At 41.9% G+C, this 22,522-nt stretch overlaps 1 protein-coding gene and 1 long non-coding RNA gene across 2 annotated transcripts in view; one reads left to right on the top strand and one right to left on the bottom strand.

Annotated features, from left to right (window-relative positions):
- The window catches only part of celf5a (cugbp, Elav-like family member 5a), a 428,125-nt gene that overhangs the window by 369,848 nt on the left and 35,755 nt on the right, over positions 1 to 22,522 (bottom strand). The window contains exon 2 of the mRNA XM_069928064.1: positions 17,376 to 17,458. Within this exon, the coding sequence (XP_069784165.1) occupies positions 17,376 to 17,458 (83 nt within the window). The remainder of the gene's footprint in view (positions 1 to 17,375; positions 17,459 to 22,522) is intronic.
- LOC138758730 (uncharacterized) lies at positions 9,309 to 20,687 on the top strand. The gene is made up of 3 exons (XR_011354406.1): positions 9,309 to 9,442; positions 15,025 to 15,704; positions 20,477 to 20,687. It is a non-coding gene; the product is annotated as an uncharacterized lncRNA (long non-coding RNA).

Raw genomic sequence — 22,522 nt, 5'->3', positions numbered from 1 at the left:
GAAACCCACTGTTTTAATCGTCCCTCATTGACTCGTTACGTGCACGGGTTCATAACTCCAAAGGAAATGCGCCAATGACAATTTTTCTCAAGCAAAATATTTCAGTTACAATTGAGTCCGGAGCAGTGATTCTCAACCTTCCCTTTCCACTCACATCACACTTTAAGTAATCCCTTACTAATGACGGAGCACCGACGGCATAGGGATTACTTAAGGAAAGAAAAATGTTTGAAAACTGCAGATCGAGCCTGTCCCATACAATGATAATATCTCGTGCATCATATCAAAGCCACCCCCATTCCACACAGACTTGTGCCAGCTCCTGGGTGATGTAAAAAATCTGTTCAATGAATGATGTTTTTCTGGCTTTCAAACAAAACAATGAAAGGGTGTTTATGTTGTGCAAATCACATTCAAGATAATCCCAAAGCAAGTTACACTGGAAGAATGGGCACTGAGCAGGATGGAGAAAGGAAGGTTAGAAGCATCACTGAAATTATCAGCAGGGACAAGACTGCAGGATGCCTTTGAAAGAGATGTATTTAGGTGGACCAATCGGAGCAGGGAATTTGAGCAGATCTTTTATTGTTGTTATTGGCAATAAACAAATTATTTTGCTGTCATTTTTTTCCTTTCCTCCTATGTTCAGAATCTAGAATTACAAAATGACTGCGCGGTGGGCTACTTGGCAAGATGCTCCATGAAAGAGTTAATCAACTAATCTCCCTTTCGTCAAGGCTCTTTAAATATTTCTATTCGAACATTCATCTCATTTCACTTTTCAGATTCAAAATGGAATCTGCTCCTGCCCTTTTCAATAAGGCATTTTGGAACAAAACTCACTGCATGGGAAAAAAAAACTCCCCCATCTCATCTTTTGCAAATGATGTCTTCTGAATACCGATGCATTACCATTGGAAACAGTCACTGTGGACGCTCCTCATAACTTTCAGCTCCTCTATTAGATGGTCTGATACCCCTTCTGCTCCATTGTTTCTCAAATCATTCCAGAACAAAAAGGATAGATTTGGATTTATCTTTTGCAGCCTCTGAACATTGTGAAGGAACTTTAAACCTAATGAAGTACTTGTGAAGCGTTAATTACTCACGTATTGAAGGAAAAACTGCAAAGAAAGATCGAAGAAACATCAATACAGCGACTGGAGAATTAATTTTACAGATTAAGAGAAATATTGGTGATACGAAACTCAAAAAAAAACTCAAAGTTGGAAATCTGAATAAAAACATAATTTGCTGGAAAAATTCAACATGTCATCAGCATTTGTGGAAAGAGACCCTGACCTGTAATGTGAACTGTTTCTGTGTCCACAGATGCTGCCTGGCTTGCTGTGTGTTGCCAGTATTTCCAGTTTTCATTGATTAATGATTAAAGAACCTTGCTCTTAATACCCAAGATCTTTTTAATCCATTTGGGAAGTCAGGCCAAGCCTTGACTCAATCGCTCCAGATGAAACAGCAGATCCACAGAGGCAGGGATCCCACTTACCTGATACAAATCTGACGAAACGGACAGTGCACATTGGGTTCAATTTCAGTAACGTACAAAGACCCATATTCACACACACAGAGTGAGGGAAAGAGAAGGAAAGACAGAAAGGAAGAGAAAAAAAAACACAAGATATGCCTATGGACACATGTGTGTTGGAAAGAGTGGTGCAGGCATTTAGAGATGCAATAGCTGGGTCAGGAAAACTATTGTGAGCTCACTGATTCAGACAAGAGATTAAGGCCCTAATTTCATACCTAGGCAGGCACCTAAAGATCTCTAGAGCATCAGCTAAAATTCTTCCCTCAGGACTCTGGAATGGGGCTTGAACCCACAGCTTCTAGGTTCAGAGATCGAGAGACCACCAATTCAGCCTCAGACTTTTGTTTCACTTCCAGTAGTGATTTACTCTTCAGAAATGTACCTAATTAACCATACTGAGACTCTCTGGAGATCTGAAAAAAAGAGTATATATTTTTTCCATGGCATGGCCAACCACTTCCAGCTCTCAAATGAAGAATAAAAATCCCTCTACACCACAGTACATCGTACATATTTTAAAAGGGGATTCCTGCTGCGTCAATGAATTTGGCATTTTACCACTGAGACACTGCCCTATGATTAGCAGTTCAAATCCAAAAGAACGGCACATGCCAGAAATTTGTGTAAGTACTCTACAGGTTAGGCCGCATACCTGAGAGAGAGAAACCAAGAGTTATTCATTCAGGTTGACGAGTTTTCATTGGGCTTGAAAAAGTTACAAGTTAAACAAGTTTTAAAGTTCCACAACTGAGAGAGAATTAAGGTAGCCTTCCTTTTCATTGTGTCATCCCCTCCTCCTGCCATTGTTTGGCTCCAAATTCTACCTCGCAATTTCGTTCTCCACATGTACTGCCTGATTTACTGAGCATCTCTTGTTTGGCCTGGAAGTCAGCCTGAAGAAAACTGAGGTCCTCCATCAGCCAGCTCCCAACCATGACTACCAGCCCCCCCACATCTCCATCGGGCACACAAAACTCAAAACGGTCAACCAGTTTACCTATCTCGGCTGCACCATTTCATCAGATGCAAGGATCGACAATGAGATAGACAACAGACTCGCCAAGGCAAATAGCGCCTTTGGAAGACTACACAAAAGAGTCTGGAAAAACAACCAACTGAAAAACCTCACAAAGATAAGCGTATACAGAGCCGTTGTCATACCCACACTCCTGTTCGGCTCCGAATCATGGGTCCTCTACCGGCATCACCTACGGCTCCTAGAACGCTTCCACCAGCGTTGTCTCCGCTCCATCCTCAACATCCATTGGAGCGCTTTCATCCCTAACGTCGAAGTACTCGAGATGGCAGAGGTCGACAGCATCGAGTCCACGCTGCTGAAGATCCAGCTGCGCTGAGTGGGTCACGTCTCCAGAATGGAGGACCATCGCCTTCCCAAGATCATGTTATATGGCGAGCTCTCCACTGGCCACCGTGACAGAGGTGCACCAAAGAAAAGGTACAAGGACTGCCTAAAGAAATCTCTTGGTGCCTGCCACATTGACCACCGCCAGTGGGCTGATATCGCCTCAAACCGTGCATCTTGGCGCCTCACAGTTTGGCGGGCAGCAACCTCCTTTGAAGAAGACCGCAGAGCCCACCTCACTGACAAAAGGCAAAGGAGGAAAAACCCAACACCCAACCCCAACCAACCAATTTTCCCCTGCAGCCGCTGCCTGTCCCGCATCGGACTTGTCAGCCACAAACGAGCCTGCAGCTGATGTGGACTTTTACCCCCTCCATAAATCTTCGTCCGCGAAGCCAAGCCAAAGATGTTTGATTCCAAACTGCCGCATAAGCTTCACTGACAGATCCTTTCAACCAACCAAGGGTTAAGGGAAGATGTGATTATGCACGCTCAAATTTAGAAGGGAGTTTGGATAGAATGAATGAGGAAACATTGTTTACAATAACCAGAGAACAAGGTGTTCATCTTGCAGGGTGCAGAGGCATTGACACCTTGGTGAAAGAGGAAAAAAAAACGAAACCAAACTGCATCATCCATTGGGGTGCTTTCTACTAAAAGGCAAGTCATTTACATGAATATGAGCAATTGTCGGTTTATTCCTACCCATTGAATTTTTGAAGGAAACATTGTTATTTAAAATAGACAGGGAAGATGACATCCCTGGGGGCTTAACAAGGAGTAGCACATTGACAAAAATTAATCATCAGCGTAGATGGTCATTAACCCCCTGAGTGTCAGCAAGTGCATCATATATATTAACCTATTAAATCATATTTGTGTAATAGCCAACCATATTAACTCTCCCAGGCCCATTCCTCCCAGTGTACTCGCACCAGCACTTATTTTTAAGGAATAGTAGCTCATTGTTATTTAAAAAGATGCTGAATGAAATCAGTCCTGTAATTGTTTTCCTCTACTTCTTTTCCTTTGGAAACAGTAGTTTGACTTCGAATGAAAATAGAACAGAAAACTTGGTCGAACCTCTAATGAAGTGGACTTTCTGGAAGATCAAGGAGCTCGCCAAATAACTGAGCAGTCATTGCTATCGCCCTGTAGCGATGGGACCAGCAAGAAAAAGACCCCTTACATTGCTTTGCCAGACATTTTCTGGGACATTTCAAAGTCCTTCACATGAATTGATTTGGAATATATTTAGTTTGAAAGAGAACATAGCAATAATCTAGCACTCAGTCATGAAATGAATAATAGCAACCACTTTTGCATGGTTTCTGATGAAAGGTCTTCAAATGTTGACTCTTTTGCCACATACGCTGCCCAACCTGTTGAGTATTTCCAGCACTGTCGGTTCTTGGCACCTTCGATCTAGTCACCTTTCTCAGTGCGATTCTCAAGAGTGCTCTCAAACAGACTTTGACGTGCAAGGACCCTTTTTCTCAGCGGACCAATGGCTTGGTCAGAGAGGAAACTTTCCATGATAGGTGAGAGGAGGAAATTTTGAACTGCCTAGGCAATTTAAAACATCAATGAAGGAACAGTTATGGAGACGAAAGAGATGGATAACAAGAATGAGAATTTTTAAAATGGAGGCTTTCCCAGTCTAGGAAATAATATACATCAAGAAGAGAATTTGATGGGTTAAACTACTTTGGTGCTTTTCATTACAGCCTACAGGACTTGAATAATGAATTCAACATTTTCAGAGAGTAAATATTTCCTGTCAGAACTGGCCATCTCCAAAGTAAGGTCAACTACTCTCTCTCACCATCAACAGCACACATGTCAGCGGGTCTATGTTGATCTACAGCCTATTTTCATTGTTCTCTCTCTCTCTCTCTCTCTCTCTCTCTCTCTCCTCCCTTTCATTCACTACAACAGAAAACACGGTTTTTCTCACTCTTCCTGTCCTGATGATATCCCATCAGGCTGTAGTATTCATTCTGTTCCAATGCACAATGCTGCCCAAATATTCCCAGCATAACTACTCTTTTAATCAATCTCCATTATGATGTCCTCCTGAGAGGCTCAGTCAGAGAGCGGAGCATTTGAGTGAAGTAATGTCTGGCCAAAGCTTTTGTAACTGAGGGAGGGAGATAATAAAACAATGGAATTATAATCTCACAACCTTTTCACTTTGGTGCAGTAACACAAATAGAACTTCAATATTAGGCAAATTCTTTATTCATCTATGGACATGTGCTTACCAGTGGTCCTCAACCTTTTTCTTTCCATTCACATCCCACTTTAAGTCATCCCTATGCCGTCGGTGCTCTGTGATGAGTAAGGGGTTGCTTAAGGTGGGATGTGAGTGGGGAGGGAAGGTTAAGAATCACTGCTCTCGACCCAATTGTCACTGAAATACTTTGCTTGAGAAAAATTGTCATTGGCCCATTTCCTTTGGAGTTATGAAACCATGCACATAATGAGTCAGTTAGGTACGATTAGAACAGTGGTTCTTCTTTCCACCCACATGCCACCTTAAGCAATCCCTTACTCATCACAGAGCACTGATGGCATAGGGAATACTTAAAGTGGAATGTGAGTGGAAAGAGAAAGGTTGAGGACCACTGACAGATAGTATCATCATTACTACCAAGCTTGCAAAAAACTTCCACTAAGCAATATAATTTGAATTTTTTTTATTTTTTTTTACAAATAAATGTTTTTGGTTGTGCAACAAATACTGACGACAACATCCATTAAGAAATAGACTTCAGAAGGACACGGGCAAACAAGTAAAATAAATGAACACATGGCAGGTGAAGAATATCTCAGGAAAAGAACAAGGAGAGGCAAGATCAACCAACTGGTGCAATTTCAAGAGGGATTTGAAAAGGCAAGAAATGGGAGAAGACAAAAATTAACAGCTGGATTCTTGCCAAATTAACCATATATTAATTACAGCACAGAAGCAGGCCAATTTGGCCCTTCTAGTACATGCCGAACACTTTCTCCCACCTAACCTCACTAACTACACTTAACCCGTAAACCTCCAATCGTTTCCTGTCCATATACATATCCAACTTTTCCTTAAATGCTAATATTAAGCCTGCCTCCACCACTTCGACTGGAAGCTCATTCCCACACACCCACCGCGCTTTGAGTAAAGAAGTCCCTCCTCATAATTCCTCTAAACTTCACCCCCCCCGCCCCTCCAACTCTCAGCTCATGTCCTCTTGTTTGTATCTCCTCTTTTCTTAAAGGAAAAAAACTCCATCCATGTCAACTCTATCTATTTTCCTAATCATTTTAAATACCTCAATCAAATCCCTTCTCAAACCTTCTTCGCTCCAAAGAATAAAGATCCAACTTATTTAACCTTTCCCTATAACTTAGATCCTGTAACCCTGGCAACATTTTGGTAAATCTTTTCTGCACCCTCTCCAATTTGTTGATATCTTTCCTATATTTTGGTGACCAAAACTATACACAATACTCCAAATTTGGCCTCACCAATGCCTTGTACAAATTTAACATAACATCTTAGCTCCTATACTCAATTCTCTGATTTATAAAGGTCAACATACCATAAGCTTTCTTCACCATCTTTTCCATATGTGACTTCACCTTCAGGGAAGTATGTACCGTTATTCCAAGATCTCTCTGTTCTACTGCATTCTTTGATGCCCTACTATTCACCATATATGTCCTATTTTGGTTAGCCCTACCAAAATATAACACTTCACACTTATCTGCATTAAACTCCATCTGCCATCTTTCAGCCCACTCTTTTAACTGGCCTAAATCCCTCTGCAAGCTTTGAAGCCCTTCTTCACCATCTACAGCTCCACCTATTTTCATATTATCCACATACTTAGTAATCCAATTTACAACCCCATCATCCAGATCATTAATGTATATGACAAACAGTAATGAACTCAATACTGAACCCTGAGGCATACCACTTCCAATATGACACTCTGGCATCTCCCATTCAACCATTGTTGAATCCATTTTACTACTTCAATGTTAATACCTAATGATTGAACCTTCCTAACTAATCATCTGAGGAACCTCATCAAAGGCCTTACTAAAAATTCATATTAACAAAATCCACTGCCTTCCCCTCATTAATTTTCCTAGTAACCTTGTCCAAAAAAAAATCAATAAGGTTTGTTAAACATGATCTTCCCTCACAAATCTATGTTGACTGTTCCTATCAAACCCTGCCTATCCAAATATGTATATATACCATCTCTAAGAATACTTTCCATTTACTTACCCACCACTGATGTCAAACTTTCAGGTCTATAATTATTAGATTTACTCCAGCACCTTTTTTAAACCATGGAACTACATACCCTCCAATCTTCCAGCAACATATTGTGATCTATTCTGGGCATCACATCCAGAAATGACAAGTTTTTAGAGAGAATGCAAAACAGATTTACTGGAATTATACAAAGTTTGAGGGGCTTCAGTTACCTGACAAAGACCAGAGAATATGGCTGAAAGGCGTGTATGCAAAAAAAGTTTAGAATCAGAATCAAGATTTATTGTCATGAACAAGTCATGCAATTCAGTGCTTTGCAACAGCGTCATAGAGCAAACATTCAGATTATAACCATCTTACAACCTTACTATATAAAAAAAATTTAAATAATAGTGCACGAAAAGTAAGGATGCGTCTTTGGATCATTGATTATTCAGGAATCTGATGGAGGAGGGGAATGTGCCATTCAGTGCTCATCTTCAGGTTCCTGTACCATTTTCTCTGATGGTAGCAAAGTAAAGAGAGCATGGCCTGGATGATGGGGGTCTTTTAAGACACCACTTCATGTCGATGTCCTCGATGGAGTGACGTCTGGTGCCTGTGATGTGGCAGGCCGAGTCAACAACCCTCTGGAATTTATTCTTGTCCTAAAAATTGACACCTCTATACCAGGCAGTGATGCAACCAGCTGGAATGCTGTAGAAGTTATGAGAGTCGGAGACATAGCTCAGACACCTCACAAAGTATAGTCGCTGGCAAGCCTTTGAGATTTAATGGAGATGTTCAAAGTTTTGATATATTGGACAAGCACATAGATTTAAAGGTGAAAGGAACAGAATCCAGATCAATGTGAGGGAAATTTCCTGTGCACAACATGTTGTCGTGGTTTGGAATGCACTGCCAAAGCATAGTGGAAAAAAGGTTAAAAGGAAATTGAATACATATTCAAGAAAATGGGCTAGGGCTAGAGGTGCAGAGCAGAAGATTTGGTTAGCTCAACCAACTAATGCACTTACACATTAGATTGAATGGTCTCCTTCAGTGCTGTATATCAATTCTATGCAATGACTGTGTTACAGCAGATATAAATATTTGACCCTGATCAGACAACAATGCAGTGTTGTTCTCTACTCCCGTGTTTTCAGTTCCATCCATTTATTGTTCGTGAAACAGAATTTCAGAAGCAGAGCATCAACCCGGCCATTTTCATTTTACACGATTAATGTCATCCTGTCATTATTACCGTGCAGCCCCTTTGAGAGTTTAGGATTAGTCTCTTCCCGGTAAAGCAGAAAGAAATGGCTTGGAAGTTGAAGACCTATCACAGCACGAAGTCCCTAATGTGTACGACTCCAATAGCTGCTGCATCGGTTGTAATTAAACATCTGTTTAATCCATAGTGAAGTCAATCAGCCTACAAAATGTGGATTTAAGTATCCAGATTATACGATAGTTCTGTAAATACCACAACAATAATGTAATTAGGAAATGCTGTACATGTTCAGATCTGAATTATATTATGTCATTTCACAAGAAGGAAATTGTAAGCACAAGGTTTAGTAAGTCTGGTTGTTTTTCATTTATTATTCCATTAATGAGAACCTTATAAACAATATAAGAACATCACTTAGTGGGGTTTAATGAAAATATCATTAATGATTATTGAGCTTCCCGATGCTGGTGGGCTCAATAATTCCTCGGGCTCATTTAATGGTCGCACAGCTCACTGCTTATACAAGAAAAAAAAGAGTATTTGTGGAGGAAAGCATATTATCATTAAAGCTAAAGCCTTCCAAATGTTTCAGTGCTTAAAGGAAAATTATTCTCATACTAGTCCTGAAATAGCACTGATGAGAGGAAAGGAAATCAGATTTTAATTCCACTGGGATAAAGAGATGTAAAGGTTCCTGTCTTGTTTATTTGTGAGCAATAAGGCACCCACGTGAGCATGACTCATGGGCACCACAATCTGTCAACAGCCTGCAGGCTCAATCATGCCCACATTGCCTAGTGACAGCTGTCTGGGCACAGCAGGCGCCAGCTAAACATACATACCTGGTCGCAGCAGCACAGGGAAGTATCAAAGTGCACCCCCCCTCCCCCCCCCCCCCAAGTATCAAAGTGCACCCCCCTCCAATTCGGAATTCCAGTGATAGACTGATCCCGATTTTAAATGACCTGATCGTTAACAAGACTGGGTCTGATGCTCAGCTTCACCCAGGCAACCGCACATTCGAGACATGACATCATCATTTGGGTAAGATATATTTTCATCAAGAATTTTCTGCTGGTGCTGAGATTCAGCTGCTCGCTTACTGATTAAATGCACTGCCTTAGCAATCGACCGCCTCAATCTCTATTATTTGGAAATGCCAGTTCAATCAGAATCCAAAATGCCATTCCTTTCTTAAAAGCAGCAAATGTGTAGCTTTCATTGCATCAAAGTGTGTTAGGACAATTGAGGGTTATTTATATAAAGCGACATGGTGTTACTGAAAAATAAAGAACTGTGGATGCTGGAAATCTAAAAGAAAATCAGGAAATGCTCAAAATACTCCGTAGGCCCAGATGCATTCGTGGGAAGAGAAGAGAGTCAATGCTACAGGTCACTTTACTGGATGAAATTCTACTGCACCAGACACCAGGACCTCCACCAGCATTGCATCAACCATGTTAGTCATCATCTCCTAACTATGCTGCACATTTCACTTCCACCCTTGAGAGCATTTCACCGGAGCATCCCAATGTCTTCACTTGTAAGCTGGTCTAGGGCTGGCTTGGGTGGCAGTGAAGGGAAATGGTCAGGATGGTCTGTGGCCTGATCCATCTAGGGCAGGTGGTCGGTGGGGGGGAGAGAGAGAGGCAGAGGTGCCCTGCGATGGCTGATTCGGGAAGGAGAGGCTGGAGCAGAGCGTTTGGAGTGCTAATGTGATGAGAATGCACTACCACCAAAGATCAAGTTAAGACTGGGGTGGAAAAATAAAAGCCTCCTTTGCGACCTCTGGAGGGGTCACAGTGTCACATGGAGTGCTTGATTGGTTTTTAGACCTTGGGGGGGGGGGGGGGGGTTGGTAGAGAGATTGTTGGAGTCCTGGGCTGGCTTGGGGTAGGATTTACAAGGAATGGAAGCTCAGCGTGGGACGAATCTACAAGGGGTGAAGCCACCATTTCTTTGGGAAGACCAGATTGTCCCAGTGATAACCTTTCATAGTCAGAGAAAAACAGCACAGAATTCGACCCTTCAAGTCCATTAAAGCCTACACTTCCTATCATTCATCCATTTTATGCTGATATCCTAAATCAGATGATACTAAGGGAGGTGGAGGAACAGCTGATGTTGGGAAAACAGGGAGGCTGCAAAAGGACTTAAACCAGTGGTTCTCAACCTTCTAATTTCCATTCACTTCCCACTTTAAGTATTCCCTATGCCATAAGTGATTATTAAGGGATTGCTTAAGGTGGGATGTGGGTAATCTTACCCTCATTGACTCGTTATGTGCATGGTTTCATAACTCCAAAGGAAATGGACCAGACAATTTTTCTCAAGCAAAATATTTCAGTGACAATTGGGTCTAGAGCAGTGATTCTCAACTTTCCCTTCCCACTCACATCCCACCTTAAGCAATCCCTTACTAATCACAGAGGACTGATGGCATAGGGAATATTTAAAGTGGGATATGAGTGAAAAGAAAAAGGTTGAGAACTACTGGTTTAGACAGATTAGGAGAATGTATTTAATTTGCCACCTCCTTGCCCAATGTTGGAAAGTGTACAATCATGCATTTTGGTAGAACAAATAACCAGGCAGACTATTTTCTAAATGGGGAGATGCAAAGGGACTTATGAGTCCTCAGGCAGGATATCCTGAAGGTAAAGTTCAAGTTGAGTCAGTGGTGAAGATGACAAATGCAGCATTCATTTCAAGAGGAATAGAATACAAGAGCAGGGATGTGATGTTGAGGCTTTACAGGGCATTGGTGAGACCTCACTTGGAGTATTGTGAGGAGTTTTGAGTTCCTCATTTAAGAAAAGATGTGACGTTGGAGAGGGTTCAGAGATCCTGGGAATGAAAGGGTTATCATATGAAGAACATTTGACAGCTCATGGCCTGTACTTGTTGGAATTTAGGAGAATGATGCAGGATCTCATTGAAACACTTTGAATATTGAAAGACATGGACAGAGTCGACATAGAAAGGATGTTGCCTGTGCTGGAAGAATCTAGAAGGCTTCAGGATTGAAGAGCATCCATTTAGAGGAATTTCTTCAGCCAGAGAGGGGTGAATCTCTGGAATTTGGCATTGGTGGAAGCTTAGACATTCAGTGTATTTAAGTCAGAGATTGATAGATTCTTGATTAGTCAGGGCATCAAGGATTATGGGGAGAAGGCCGGCCAATGGGGCTGAGTGGGAGAATGGATCAGCTCATGATTGTATGGAGGGGCAGACTTTAGGGGTTGAATGGCCTATTTTGGCTCTTATATCTCAAATAATTTTATTGTCTCCATCAACTCCCAATCCCCCCCCCCCACCCCACTTCACATTAGTGGTCATTTAGAGTGGCCAAATAACTGATGACACATTACTGGGATGTGGAGGGTAATTCATATGAACATAAACTCCACGGAGGCAGCAGCTGGGGTGAGGATTGAACCCAAGTTACTGGAGCCGTGAGGCAGCAGCTCTAGTAACTGCACCACCCATAAAAATGTTCCAAGAGGAGCAAGGCATAAGGAATGAGGTCATCGCCGCATTTCTGAGAATAATATAATTCTCTTCTCTAAACCTGACTCAAACCCAGAGGCACCTGTCAAATGTCAGGAGTGAGTTAAAACAGTCCAGAAATGGGAATGATCCTGTTTCACTTTGAATGTCATTTTACATTCGCATGAAGCTGAAAGAGACAGCGAATACCCACAGGGGCCTGTCCAAAATGAGCGGTGGCTGAGGAGAAAGGTCCAGTCCACTATTGATAATGAATAGTTTGGCAGCTTCCTCACTGGCCGAAGGCTCATTTACTACACAAGCTAAGAACAGGAGTGAAGGGTTTCTTTGGTGATGCAATTACCAGTGGAGTCTGAAGCAGGTAACACTAATACGATACATTTCCCTCAAGCCATTAATGTCAGTTACGTGGTCGAGAACATGAATAAAGTTTCCCACCTAATACTCAGAACAACAATCTTGGCCACCCTCATAACTGGAGGAAAATTCACATCCAGTGCCTGAAATACCGTAGCAACATTGTTTCATCGCTTTAACACCCTCCTCAGCGTTTTTAAACCTCTCCCACTGCCTCATTATTCCTTTCATCTGAAACTTTCCCCTGTCGTACAACTCTCTGAAATTACTGTAATCCTGCAGTCCTGGCGTCCTGCAAGCTTTCAATTCTGTGCCACTGACAGTAATGATTCAGTTGTCCAGATGCTCTTCAGGCAGGATTTCTCTTCCAGAGCACCATTTTGTTTTATAACATCTTCAACAGAAACAGTCCCATATTGCTTTCTAGAAAGAGGGACAATTGTCAAATGTAATTAAGAGCTTCAGGGAACTGATAGTCTAAAGAGGGAACTTCTGGATCCATGATTTTTTTTAGGTTTCGTGAGATGGACTCACAGCAATTATTATTGTAGCTAGCGTGCAAAATAAACGAGAAGTTTTCTAGCCCAGCAAAGATGATAGGCTTTGCAATTTACAGGTGCTCCTCAACTTATGATGGGGTTGCGATCCAGCAGACCCATTGTGAGTCGAAATGATCTTAAGTCATAAAAGAATACTGCACCTACCATTTTTAATAATTCAATTTTGAATACCTTTATTCCACACTGACAAAACTATTAACATACACAGCTGAAAGCACACTGGGCATGAAGAATGTTTGAAACATTGAACTCGAATTAATTGCTGGATGCTGGGGATGGGGAAAACATATATCGCAAGCATAGGAACAAATCAGAATTTGAAATTGAAAGTGCAGATTCGAACCATCGTAAAAAGTCTGACCACCGTAAGCAAGGGAGCAGATACAATGCCAGTGGGCAAATCATTGGATGTTAATTCTTTTGATAGCTCCGCCATATGTGATCCTCATCTCCAGAGTTCTGCTGCAATTCACTTTCTGCTTCACTGGTATCTGCCAACAGTGCATGTGTGTAGGATGCAGATTTAGATTCTGCTTCCAAATTTTAAGAGCCTTGTCCAACATTCTGCCTAAACTCTTCAAGAAAATTAGATGAAAAGCACTCATTCCTTTGAATGAAAGATCGTCAACCTGAAACATGAACTCTTTCTCACGCTCCACAGATGGTGCCTTGTCTGCTCTGTTCTATTCAGGTTTCTAGCATTCAGTTTGGTTTTTTTTGCCGTTCAATAACTCAGTCCTCTGCGGGCAACACATTCCCCTCTGCGTTCGAAGATTGTGGGTTAAAATCCCACTCCAGAGACTTTAGCGTCATACTGAGAGAATGCTGCATTGCCCACTGGCCATCTTTCAGATAAGCTGTTAAACAAAGGCCCTGTTCTCTCCTGGGAAGATAGTTGAGGAAGAGCAGGGTGATCTCCTCTGTATCCTGGCCAATGCTACCAATTATCATTATGACTGTTTATGGAATTTTCTCCATATGTAAATTTGCTGTTGTGAACCAAGAGTTCAACAGTAGCTGAAAGTACTTTTTTGGCTGTGAAGCATTTGAGGGCATCCTGAATGGTCTACAGAAATGCAAAGATGGGGACCAAGCCTGCACATCTCCATGATGTCAGTGCTCTGCACATGGGTTCAGGAGTAAATATAGCAGTGAGGTCCACCATCACCTGATTGCCAGGTCATCGTTGTCTCCTGCCTTTGGCCAAGTCTTCGCAGAACTCTGAAATTCGCAAAACCTCAAATGACAGACAGCTGGCCAATTCTTTAAGGAGTAATTCCATTTTAGTCACTCAATTCATCCCATTATGGACAATGTAAATTCCTTTGCCTTTTTGTTGCTGCAGGTGAAGCACTGTGGGTAAGATGCTTTCAAAGCCCAACTTCTACCATCTTGAGAAGACCACACCTCTTGCAAACTTAATGTTTCAGTAATTTCCACGGGAAAGGGCTTGTGCCGGACAGGACCAGGAATTTTACCCAGCACCAACAGAAAGAGTGCAAGTCCCGCTGAAGTAAAAATGATGTACAACATGGAGATGCTGATATTCCTATGATCACTTATTGTCGGAGAAAACTCGGAGATCTTGAAAAGCTACAAAAAGCATTTCATTTATATCTGCCAGTTCCCTAAACGACTTTTAAGAAAGAGTTAAAGGAAATTTTGAAGATCCCTTGAAATTCCTGCATCTGAGATTATCTGTTTACGCAGAAGAAAGGAACATAACCTAAAAACAACTAAAATGGCACCAATAGATGATTTAGACATACAGGGCAGTTACAGGCTCTTCCAGTCCACGAGGCCATGCCACCCAGTTACACCCAATTAACCTACAACCCCTGTTCATTTTCAAGGGTGGGAGGAAACTGGAACACCTGGACAAAACCCACGCAGATATTGGGAGAACATACAAACTCCTTACAGACAGTGCTGGATTCGAACCAGGGTCGCTGGCGCTTTGACAGCGTGGCGCTAACCACTACGCTAACTGTGCTGCCCCAAAAGCTAAACATTAAAGCCGAGAGAGCACTTGCTTCAGAGGGGAGGTCGACATCCTACGTTTAAGTCCGAAATCAGAGACCAGGTTCAAGCTCAAAAATCACATTGCCCCAGGAACTTCAGTTCCAATTATTTTATCTATTTTCCAGCAGCTTACGTGATAGAGATACCAAATTTTCTATTTTTTATTTCAATATCCAGCATGCGAGCTCTTCCACTTGGTGCCCCTGGACCAGTCTCAGTTTACTGAAGAACGGAAGTAAGTTTGAAATGAAGGACCTATTGGACATGCTCCTTCTATGGATCACACGTGACTGCCATCACTTTCTCCAAAGTTTTAATCAGGTAATGATACAGGCGGCATAGTTTGCGTCAGCGACACTGTCTGTAAGGAGTTTGTACGTTCTCTCCATGCCTGAGAGGGCTTCGCCAGGTTCTCTAGTTTTCTCCCCCAGTTCAAAATGTGCCAGGGTTGGAGGTCAAAGGGCCTATTACCATGCTGTTTGTCTGAATTTAAAATTTTAAACATTAAAAATTAAAACTTGAAATTTAAACATTTAGCTAGCCGTCATTGTTCAGCTGTAATCATTTACCTTCCTAGGCCTGATCATTTAATAGTCAGGCACACCAAAGTCAATGACAAAAAGTTCATCCAAAATCAGGTTTTAGATGAGCCAGTGCACCGACTATAAAGGCAGTTCACTGACAAATTGCCTGGCTGTCTACCACTACACAGGTATTGATGCAACAAGCAGACAGTCATTGGGTCCTTGGCAGTGAGGGAAGAAGAATGGGAAGGTCGAGGAGGGTAAGGTTACCAAGGGCCCAATGTACTACACTGCCTGGAGAAGCATGTCTGTTCCTTCTGGCTTCACACAAAGGTAAGAATTTATTTTATTTTTAAAAAGGAGCTCGACTTTCTAACTCTTCATGCGTTCATAACTCTTGATTTTGCAATAACAGAATCAAATTTAAGCACCCCAGTCTAGCCGAGAGGTAGAAAAGGAATCACAAAGCAAACGCATCAATAATGATCACCCAAAATCAAAACCATCAAATACTTTACCATCCTTTACTTGGTTAAAAGTCCCAAGACAGTATGCTTTCATTGATTTATTGTTTTGGAGTGGGGGAGGGGAAAAGACTCAGTATAATATAATCTGTAAAAGAGAACGAATATTCTCCTGTGTTGTTTGAAATGCATGAGTCTGTAAAATCAAAAATAAAACATTCAAAAAAAAAAGTCCCAAGACACTTTACCATCTGTGTTTCGGACAAAATTTGAACTCAAGTCACTTATTGGGAGAGGTGAGCAAAAAAGCTTAGTCAAGGAGAAAAGTTTAAAGAAACATAGAAGGAGAGAGAAAGAGCTAAAGGGAATTCTAGAGCTTACACTTGAAACAGCTGAAACTACACAATTTTCATGCGCATGCATTAAAATTTCCATTTTCGACGCTGCAGTTTCAGCTGACATCTGGGGCCAGACAGGCTTAGCAGGACAAAGTTTGTAAGTGTATTTTCCTCCTGTTATTCCACTGTGGCTAGTCCCAATGCACCAAGCCACTGATACACAGAATTGACTTCTTGGATTCCACAGTGGTTAAATCTATTGGGTAACTGGATATACAGCAGTGAACTGTCCAAAGGAAAACTCAAGAGAACCACAGCGCCTTAACATGGTGCAGAATTTCACAAAGACCTATCCTGTTATATGTGAATGTCCTTTCAAGTCTTGGAAGAGTCCACCCACGATGCAAAACCACTTTACCTGCTTGTTTTCATCTGTTTGTTTGGTAGCTGGGGATGGGTGAAGAAATTAAATGTTGGCTTGGGGTGCCAGAAATGTTACCTGCGAATATTCTTCAAAAATCTCAAAAGACCGACTGTTCCTGGGTTTAGCATTTTATCCAAAAGTTGCCGCATCACCAGAGCAAACTGATCCAGTACTAAATTGCCAGTCCTATGAGCACAACCTCCTGGCACAAAAGGTCACAATCTTTTTCCATTTTTTTTAAAAAATGAGAAAAAAATACTACTAAGCAAATGTTCCAAGCATTGCGAGACAGCATGGGTCGAAAGGCAAGTGTCGACCTGTAAGTTGCAATCGAGATTTGTTTGCTTGCTCCAGTAAAGGAGTGTAATCCTAGGGGGAGGTAGATCCAGCCAATCACTGACCAAGGGCTGGAGTCGAAACTGAACCAGAAACAAGAAGGAAGACCATTCCCTACAGTTTTACAAACCTCATCCAAATTGATCCCAAATTGGTTGCATTGAAAACCTTCGATATTAATAGAAAGCAAACGTAGTTGGCTTCAAAGCAGCCCTCTAATCAGAATCTCCTGCAGCAACCCAGACAAAAACTTTCCCTGAGGGGCACCTATTTTACATTAATTACAATGGAGGCGCCAGGAAAATACATATTTGAGCCACACTCAGCCGTAAACAAGCATTGCCGTTGCTTAAGGTCTGTCAAGCTTCATGCCGATTAACAAATGGCGTCAATATCCAGTTATAAGGGTGAAAACAAGCAACAAAATAAAAACCTCACTTACCCCAGGCAGCGTCTTCTGCTCATGTAATGCATTCTGAGCCTTGATAGCAGATTCTCTTGCACAGTATGTAAGGAAGGCACAGCCTAGAGGAAAAGAGAAAGGCATTATGAAGAGAAATCACATCTCCCCCTGAAAAAAGGTTCCCAACAGGTAATGAAGTCAACACAGCCACAAAAGTGGAAATTACCAAGTCCAACCTGGTTCTTACTTAATTTCCACAAATATATCATTTTGAACCATGCTAGATTGTGCTCAGGAATGGGAATATCTCCAAATTTTCCCCTTCAATCTCCTCAGGCCAATAAAAGTGCCCAAAATGCTGGTCAGACATTTCTGTAGATCTGTTCTACTGTGGACATGAGAGATTTATTTCATGGCTACTCTGAAACTATTATCATTAATTGACATTCAATGGAAACAGTAGTAAGTTTTATACAAAGATAGTTGCAGGCCAACTGGCATAATACAAGAGAAATTGATTGATTGGTTGCAGGCTCTCACTCTCTGATAGTGAGTTACAGCATGGGGGAGCTGGCACATGGTTGTATGCAGTGTCCCAGAGAATAGGCAATGAGCTAGAATCAGGGTATTAGAGAATGAGGAGCAACGTATGCATGGGGCACTTAACAAATGTCAATCAGTTACAAGGGCACTGGATAGCTGGTGGGGTATTATACCTGGAACAACAGATGGTTGGCAATGAGTTAAACATAGGGCATTGGATAGCTGGCAATGACTTATACAAGACAATTCAGTTATACACAAGACACCAGATGGCTACCAGCAAATTACACACAGGGCACCAGCTGCTATCACCAACTAGTATACAGTATATTTGGCCAATCATTATGCAAAAAGTTTCCTAGTCTGATAATGAGATAAACACACCATATCGTGTCTAGAGGGCAAGAGGGAAAAGCAAAAATGTGGAGGAGATCATGCCATGAACATTGAATGGAACACAGTGAAAGCTCAGGATCATCCTTGCAGGTTGGATGGAAGTGGTCTATAAAGGTGTGTTCTCTACACTGCCAAAAACAAACAGTGATTGGATGCACATTCAGTCTGTAAACGTGACCCTGAACTTTCAGTGGTCGATTCCTTTAGATCCAACTCCGACCGTGATCTCTCTGTCATTAACCCTCTGCATTGCTCCTTCAATATCCAATACAGTTTTGATGAGCTACACCCCATCTTGAAGACCCAAGGGCTACAGATAGCCAAGTGGTTTTCAATATTGCAAGAAAATTTCAGGGAACCACTCTGAATGTTCTCTCTCTCTCTCTCACAACAATACTGGCTGTAGTGCTCTGTTTCCATTTGGGTTTTTTTCCCTTTCAGTCTCCAATGACTGGTTTGGAAAGACATTGTTAACTTGACAATGTTGGTCTTCACCCTATCACAGAGGATCGCTCTATTTGGTTCACTCTTCCCCTTCTCTGAAACTTAAATACAGGAGTTGTCTCACTTTGAGTTCCGAGGCCTACATTTTGCTCATACTTTGATGAAGGGATCAAGTATGGCAAGTCCAAAACATTGATTATCGAGCAAAGATAAAGATACACAAAGCCCACTGTTTGACCTGTTGAGTTTCTCTCACAGGTGAACTGGTTCTGTGTGAAGAGGTTAGGTATCCTCCAATGGATGACATTAATATTGACTTTTCCTGTTTTTGTTAAAATGCCCCCCTCCCCCCATTTATACTCTTCCCCGTCTCCTTCCTCTAACTCTGTCTCCCTCTCACTTCCCTCCCCCCCCCACCCGTCTCCTTTCACAGAACCAAAATCAATTCTCACCTTTCCTCTTATCTAATAAACATCTTTAGTCAGTTGGTCTGGACTCCTCCCCTTTTCATTCTTCCCCCTTCCTCTCTCTCTGTCTTTATTCAGACATCTGCCTGCTTATACTTTAAAGAAGGGCTCAGGCCCGAAACATCGGTACTATACCTTTACCTCTTGTGGACACTGCGAAAACGGCTGAGTTCCTCCGGCATTTCCGAGTTCAAAAGTACTTAACTGTACATAATATCCTGCAGTAGAGATCCAAGATACTATACGAATGCCACCCTATTTATTAAACAAGCCTTTGGCCTGCAGAGTTGTGTGAAGTTGTGGGAACAAAACTCCTTCCTTGCTCATGGCCATCCTCTTTACCAGCACCCTGAAGTAGTGTGGGCCTGTCTTGGTTCTTGTACCACATGACAGCATTACAGTCTGACCAGCATTTCTCTTCCAGCTATAGATTGCCTTTCAGGACCAACACACAATTGTGTAAGAAAACACAAGAGATTCAAACCTATCAACAGATTTTTTTTTACAACAAAGCCACAGAGGGGCATTTTTATCAAACACATTTTAAGGATTTAAAACAAATAGTGAAATGCACTATTGTGGAGCATGTTCTACGAGCAATTTCCATTATTGATAAGTTACAGCTACATTGATTATATTTTTTGGGGAAGTGAATGAAGTATTAACAGCTGTCACCACCCAAGTAATGTGTACATCTGCTGACCTTTGAGCCCGATCCCTCATGATGGCAGGCGGGCAACAACCACAAGGTAGAAAATGGCACACTAATGACGCCAGGCTATTTAAACATTGCCAAATTGCATTCAGTGTGAATTTAAGATCTGTTTAATCTTCGAGTTCTATGGAAAGCGTCCTGGCCGGCTGCATCACAGTGTGGTACAGTTGCTGCAGAGAAATGGATTGGAGGTCAACACACAGGACCATAAGAGCAGCAGAGAGGATCACTGGAGTCTCCCTTCCCCCACTGACATGACTGACCGGGATCGTTGTCAGAAGGCATGCAAAATTGTTGAGGGTCCCTTCCACCCTGCACACAGCATCTTTTAACTGACCCCCATTGGGGAAGAGATCCAGGAGGATCAGAGCCAGCACCACCAGGCTGAGGAACAGCTTCTTCCCACAGCAGAGAGAATGCCGAACGACCAAAGGAATGGCTCACACTGACCATTTATGACTCTCATAGTTACAAAACAATATTTATTTGTAAATATGAATACTTGTCCTGCATATGTATTGTTTGTCTGTAATGTATCTTATGTCTGGCTATGTGTCTGTGTGTTTTGTACCAAGGTCAGAGAATGCTGTTTCATCTGGTTGTCCCCAACCCACCAATTTTCCCTTGCAACCGCTGCAACCGTGTCTGCCTGTCCCGCATCGGACTTGTCAGCCACAAACGAGCCTGCAGCTGACGTGGACATTACCCCTCCATAAATCTTTGTCCGTGAAGCCAAGCCAAAGAAAGAAGAAGAAGACTTATGCAATCAGATGACAATAAAATAAACTTGACTGGTCTTGAAGCAATGTCGACCATCTGAGTGAAAGTGCTTCCTTCATTTTTCCTTAGCTTGCTCCATTCTGCCAATTGCATTGATGTCGATGAATGCAGTGGTTATAAAGACCAGTAACCTTTAAAATCAAGAACATAGGTCATTGTTCAGGCTATTTGACTACAGTCCAGCCAAGTCCTAACCGAACATTCATACATGGGGATTTTTCAGCAGTTTTGACATTATGATTAAGATTTGGGTTGATGGCCGATTTTATTCCACACCACTAGCTCTCTTGCCGCAGGAGCATTTATGGGTAAACTGGGCACCATGGTACCCTGAATGTGGACATGGACCAATTAAACTCAGGACCCCTCATGCATCTGGCATACATTCCAATCATATGTTCCCACCCATATCCTGTCTCAGATGTCCCTAGTTTCCTGATATTCAATCTCAAATGGTACAGTTTTTTTTAAAAAAGACTTAACAGTCTACTTTGAAGTTACTTCCTTTAATTCACATTTTTGTAGTTAATCTGCCCACCTTTCAAAGCAAATTAATTCCGTTGATTACGCTTTCAGTTATCTTCACTTTTAGTTGGCATAACATCCTGGGCCAAAGCGCCTATACTGTGCCTCAATATTCTAATGTTTCTCCTCTCCTTCTCTTTCCCTTCACCTCCCCTTCTTTCTCTTCACTTTCCCTCCTCCTCCCCTTCGTGTTCCCTCCTTCCCCCCACTCTTGCAGATGTTCGATGAGGCACAAATTAAATGCAAGGTACAGCTCTTCCATATTGGCATTTAGTGATTAATGATTATCTGATTGATTTTACTTTCCCCCCTTGGTTCAATAGCATAGGCAGACTTTTGCTGGATGGGACAAGACGCACTGGACGCACCCTCATGGTAATTATTATCAATGATCCAGACATCACAGGTGAAAGGATATCAAACCTCTCTTCAAGCAAAAGCAGTTACATCGCCAAAACTGCACAAGGAAGCATGCAAAAAAACTCTTGCAAAACAAACTTTTGCAATGGGGGCAGTGATATCATAGTTATACCACTGACTTGGCATCCAGAAATCACCAACATTCAAGGGCAAATCCCATCACGGCAGCTGAGGAACTTAAATGCAAGAATTACGTAAATCTGGAATTAAGAAACTACTCTCAGAACTAATGTCTTTGAAACTACTGGATTATCATAAAAATCTACGATTTACTGCTGCTTTTATTTTAAATAGAAAGAAATCTTCCCTCTCATACATACCATTACGTTGCAATTCCTGACCCACTCATGTGGTCAACTCTTAATTGCTCATTTTCAGGCAATTGGGAATGGATAATAAATGCTGTCCTCACTGGCAACATCCACATCCCATCAAGGAATACAAAGAACACTGTTCCAGAAGTAAGTTAGTTCTGTTAAATCATTGCATTACAAACAAGAGGGATGAAGGGGAGTTGAACCAATCCAAATTCACTCAACAGTGAAGCACAAGAACAGGCCCTTCAGCCCACAATGTTTTTGCCTAACACGATGCCAAATTAAACTAAACCTATTGACCCTCCACATCAGATATTCTCAACAGCCCCCACCACCCCCCCTACCCCTGACCTGGCACATTTAAGGGGGGGGGGGAGCCACAGACTGAAATCATTACTTTTTTTTTAATGGTTTTATATTGCAGTAGTTCTCAACCCTTATCTTTCCACTCACATACCACTTTAAGTAATCCCCGTGCCATCAGTGCTCTGTGATTAGTAAAGGATTGCTTAAGATGGGATGTGAGTGGGAAGGTTGAGAATCACTGCTCTAGACCCAATTGTTACTGAAATATTTTGC

This window comes from Narcine bancroftii, chromosome 3 (assembly GCF_036971445.1).
Source record: "Narcine bancroftii isolate sNarBan1 chromosome 3, sNarBan1.hap1, whole genome shotgun sequence".
Lineage (NCBI taxonomy): Eukaryota > Metazoa > Chordata > Chondrichthyes > Torpediniformes > Narcinidae > Narcine > Narcine bancroftii.
The sequence above is the reverse complement of the archived record's forward strand: the minus strand, read 5'-3'. Positions and strand labels throughout refer to the sequence as shown.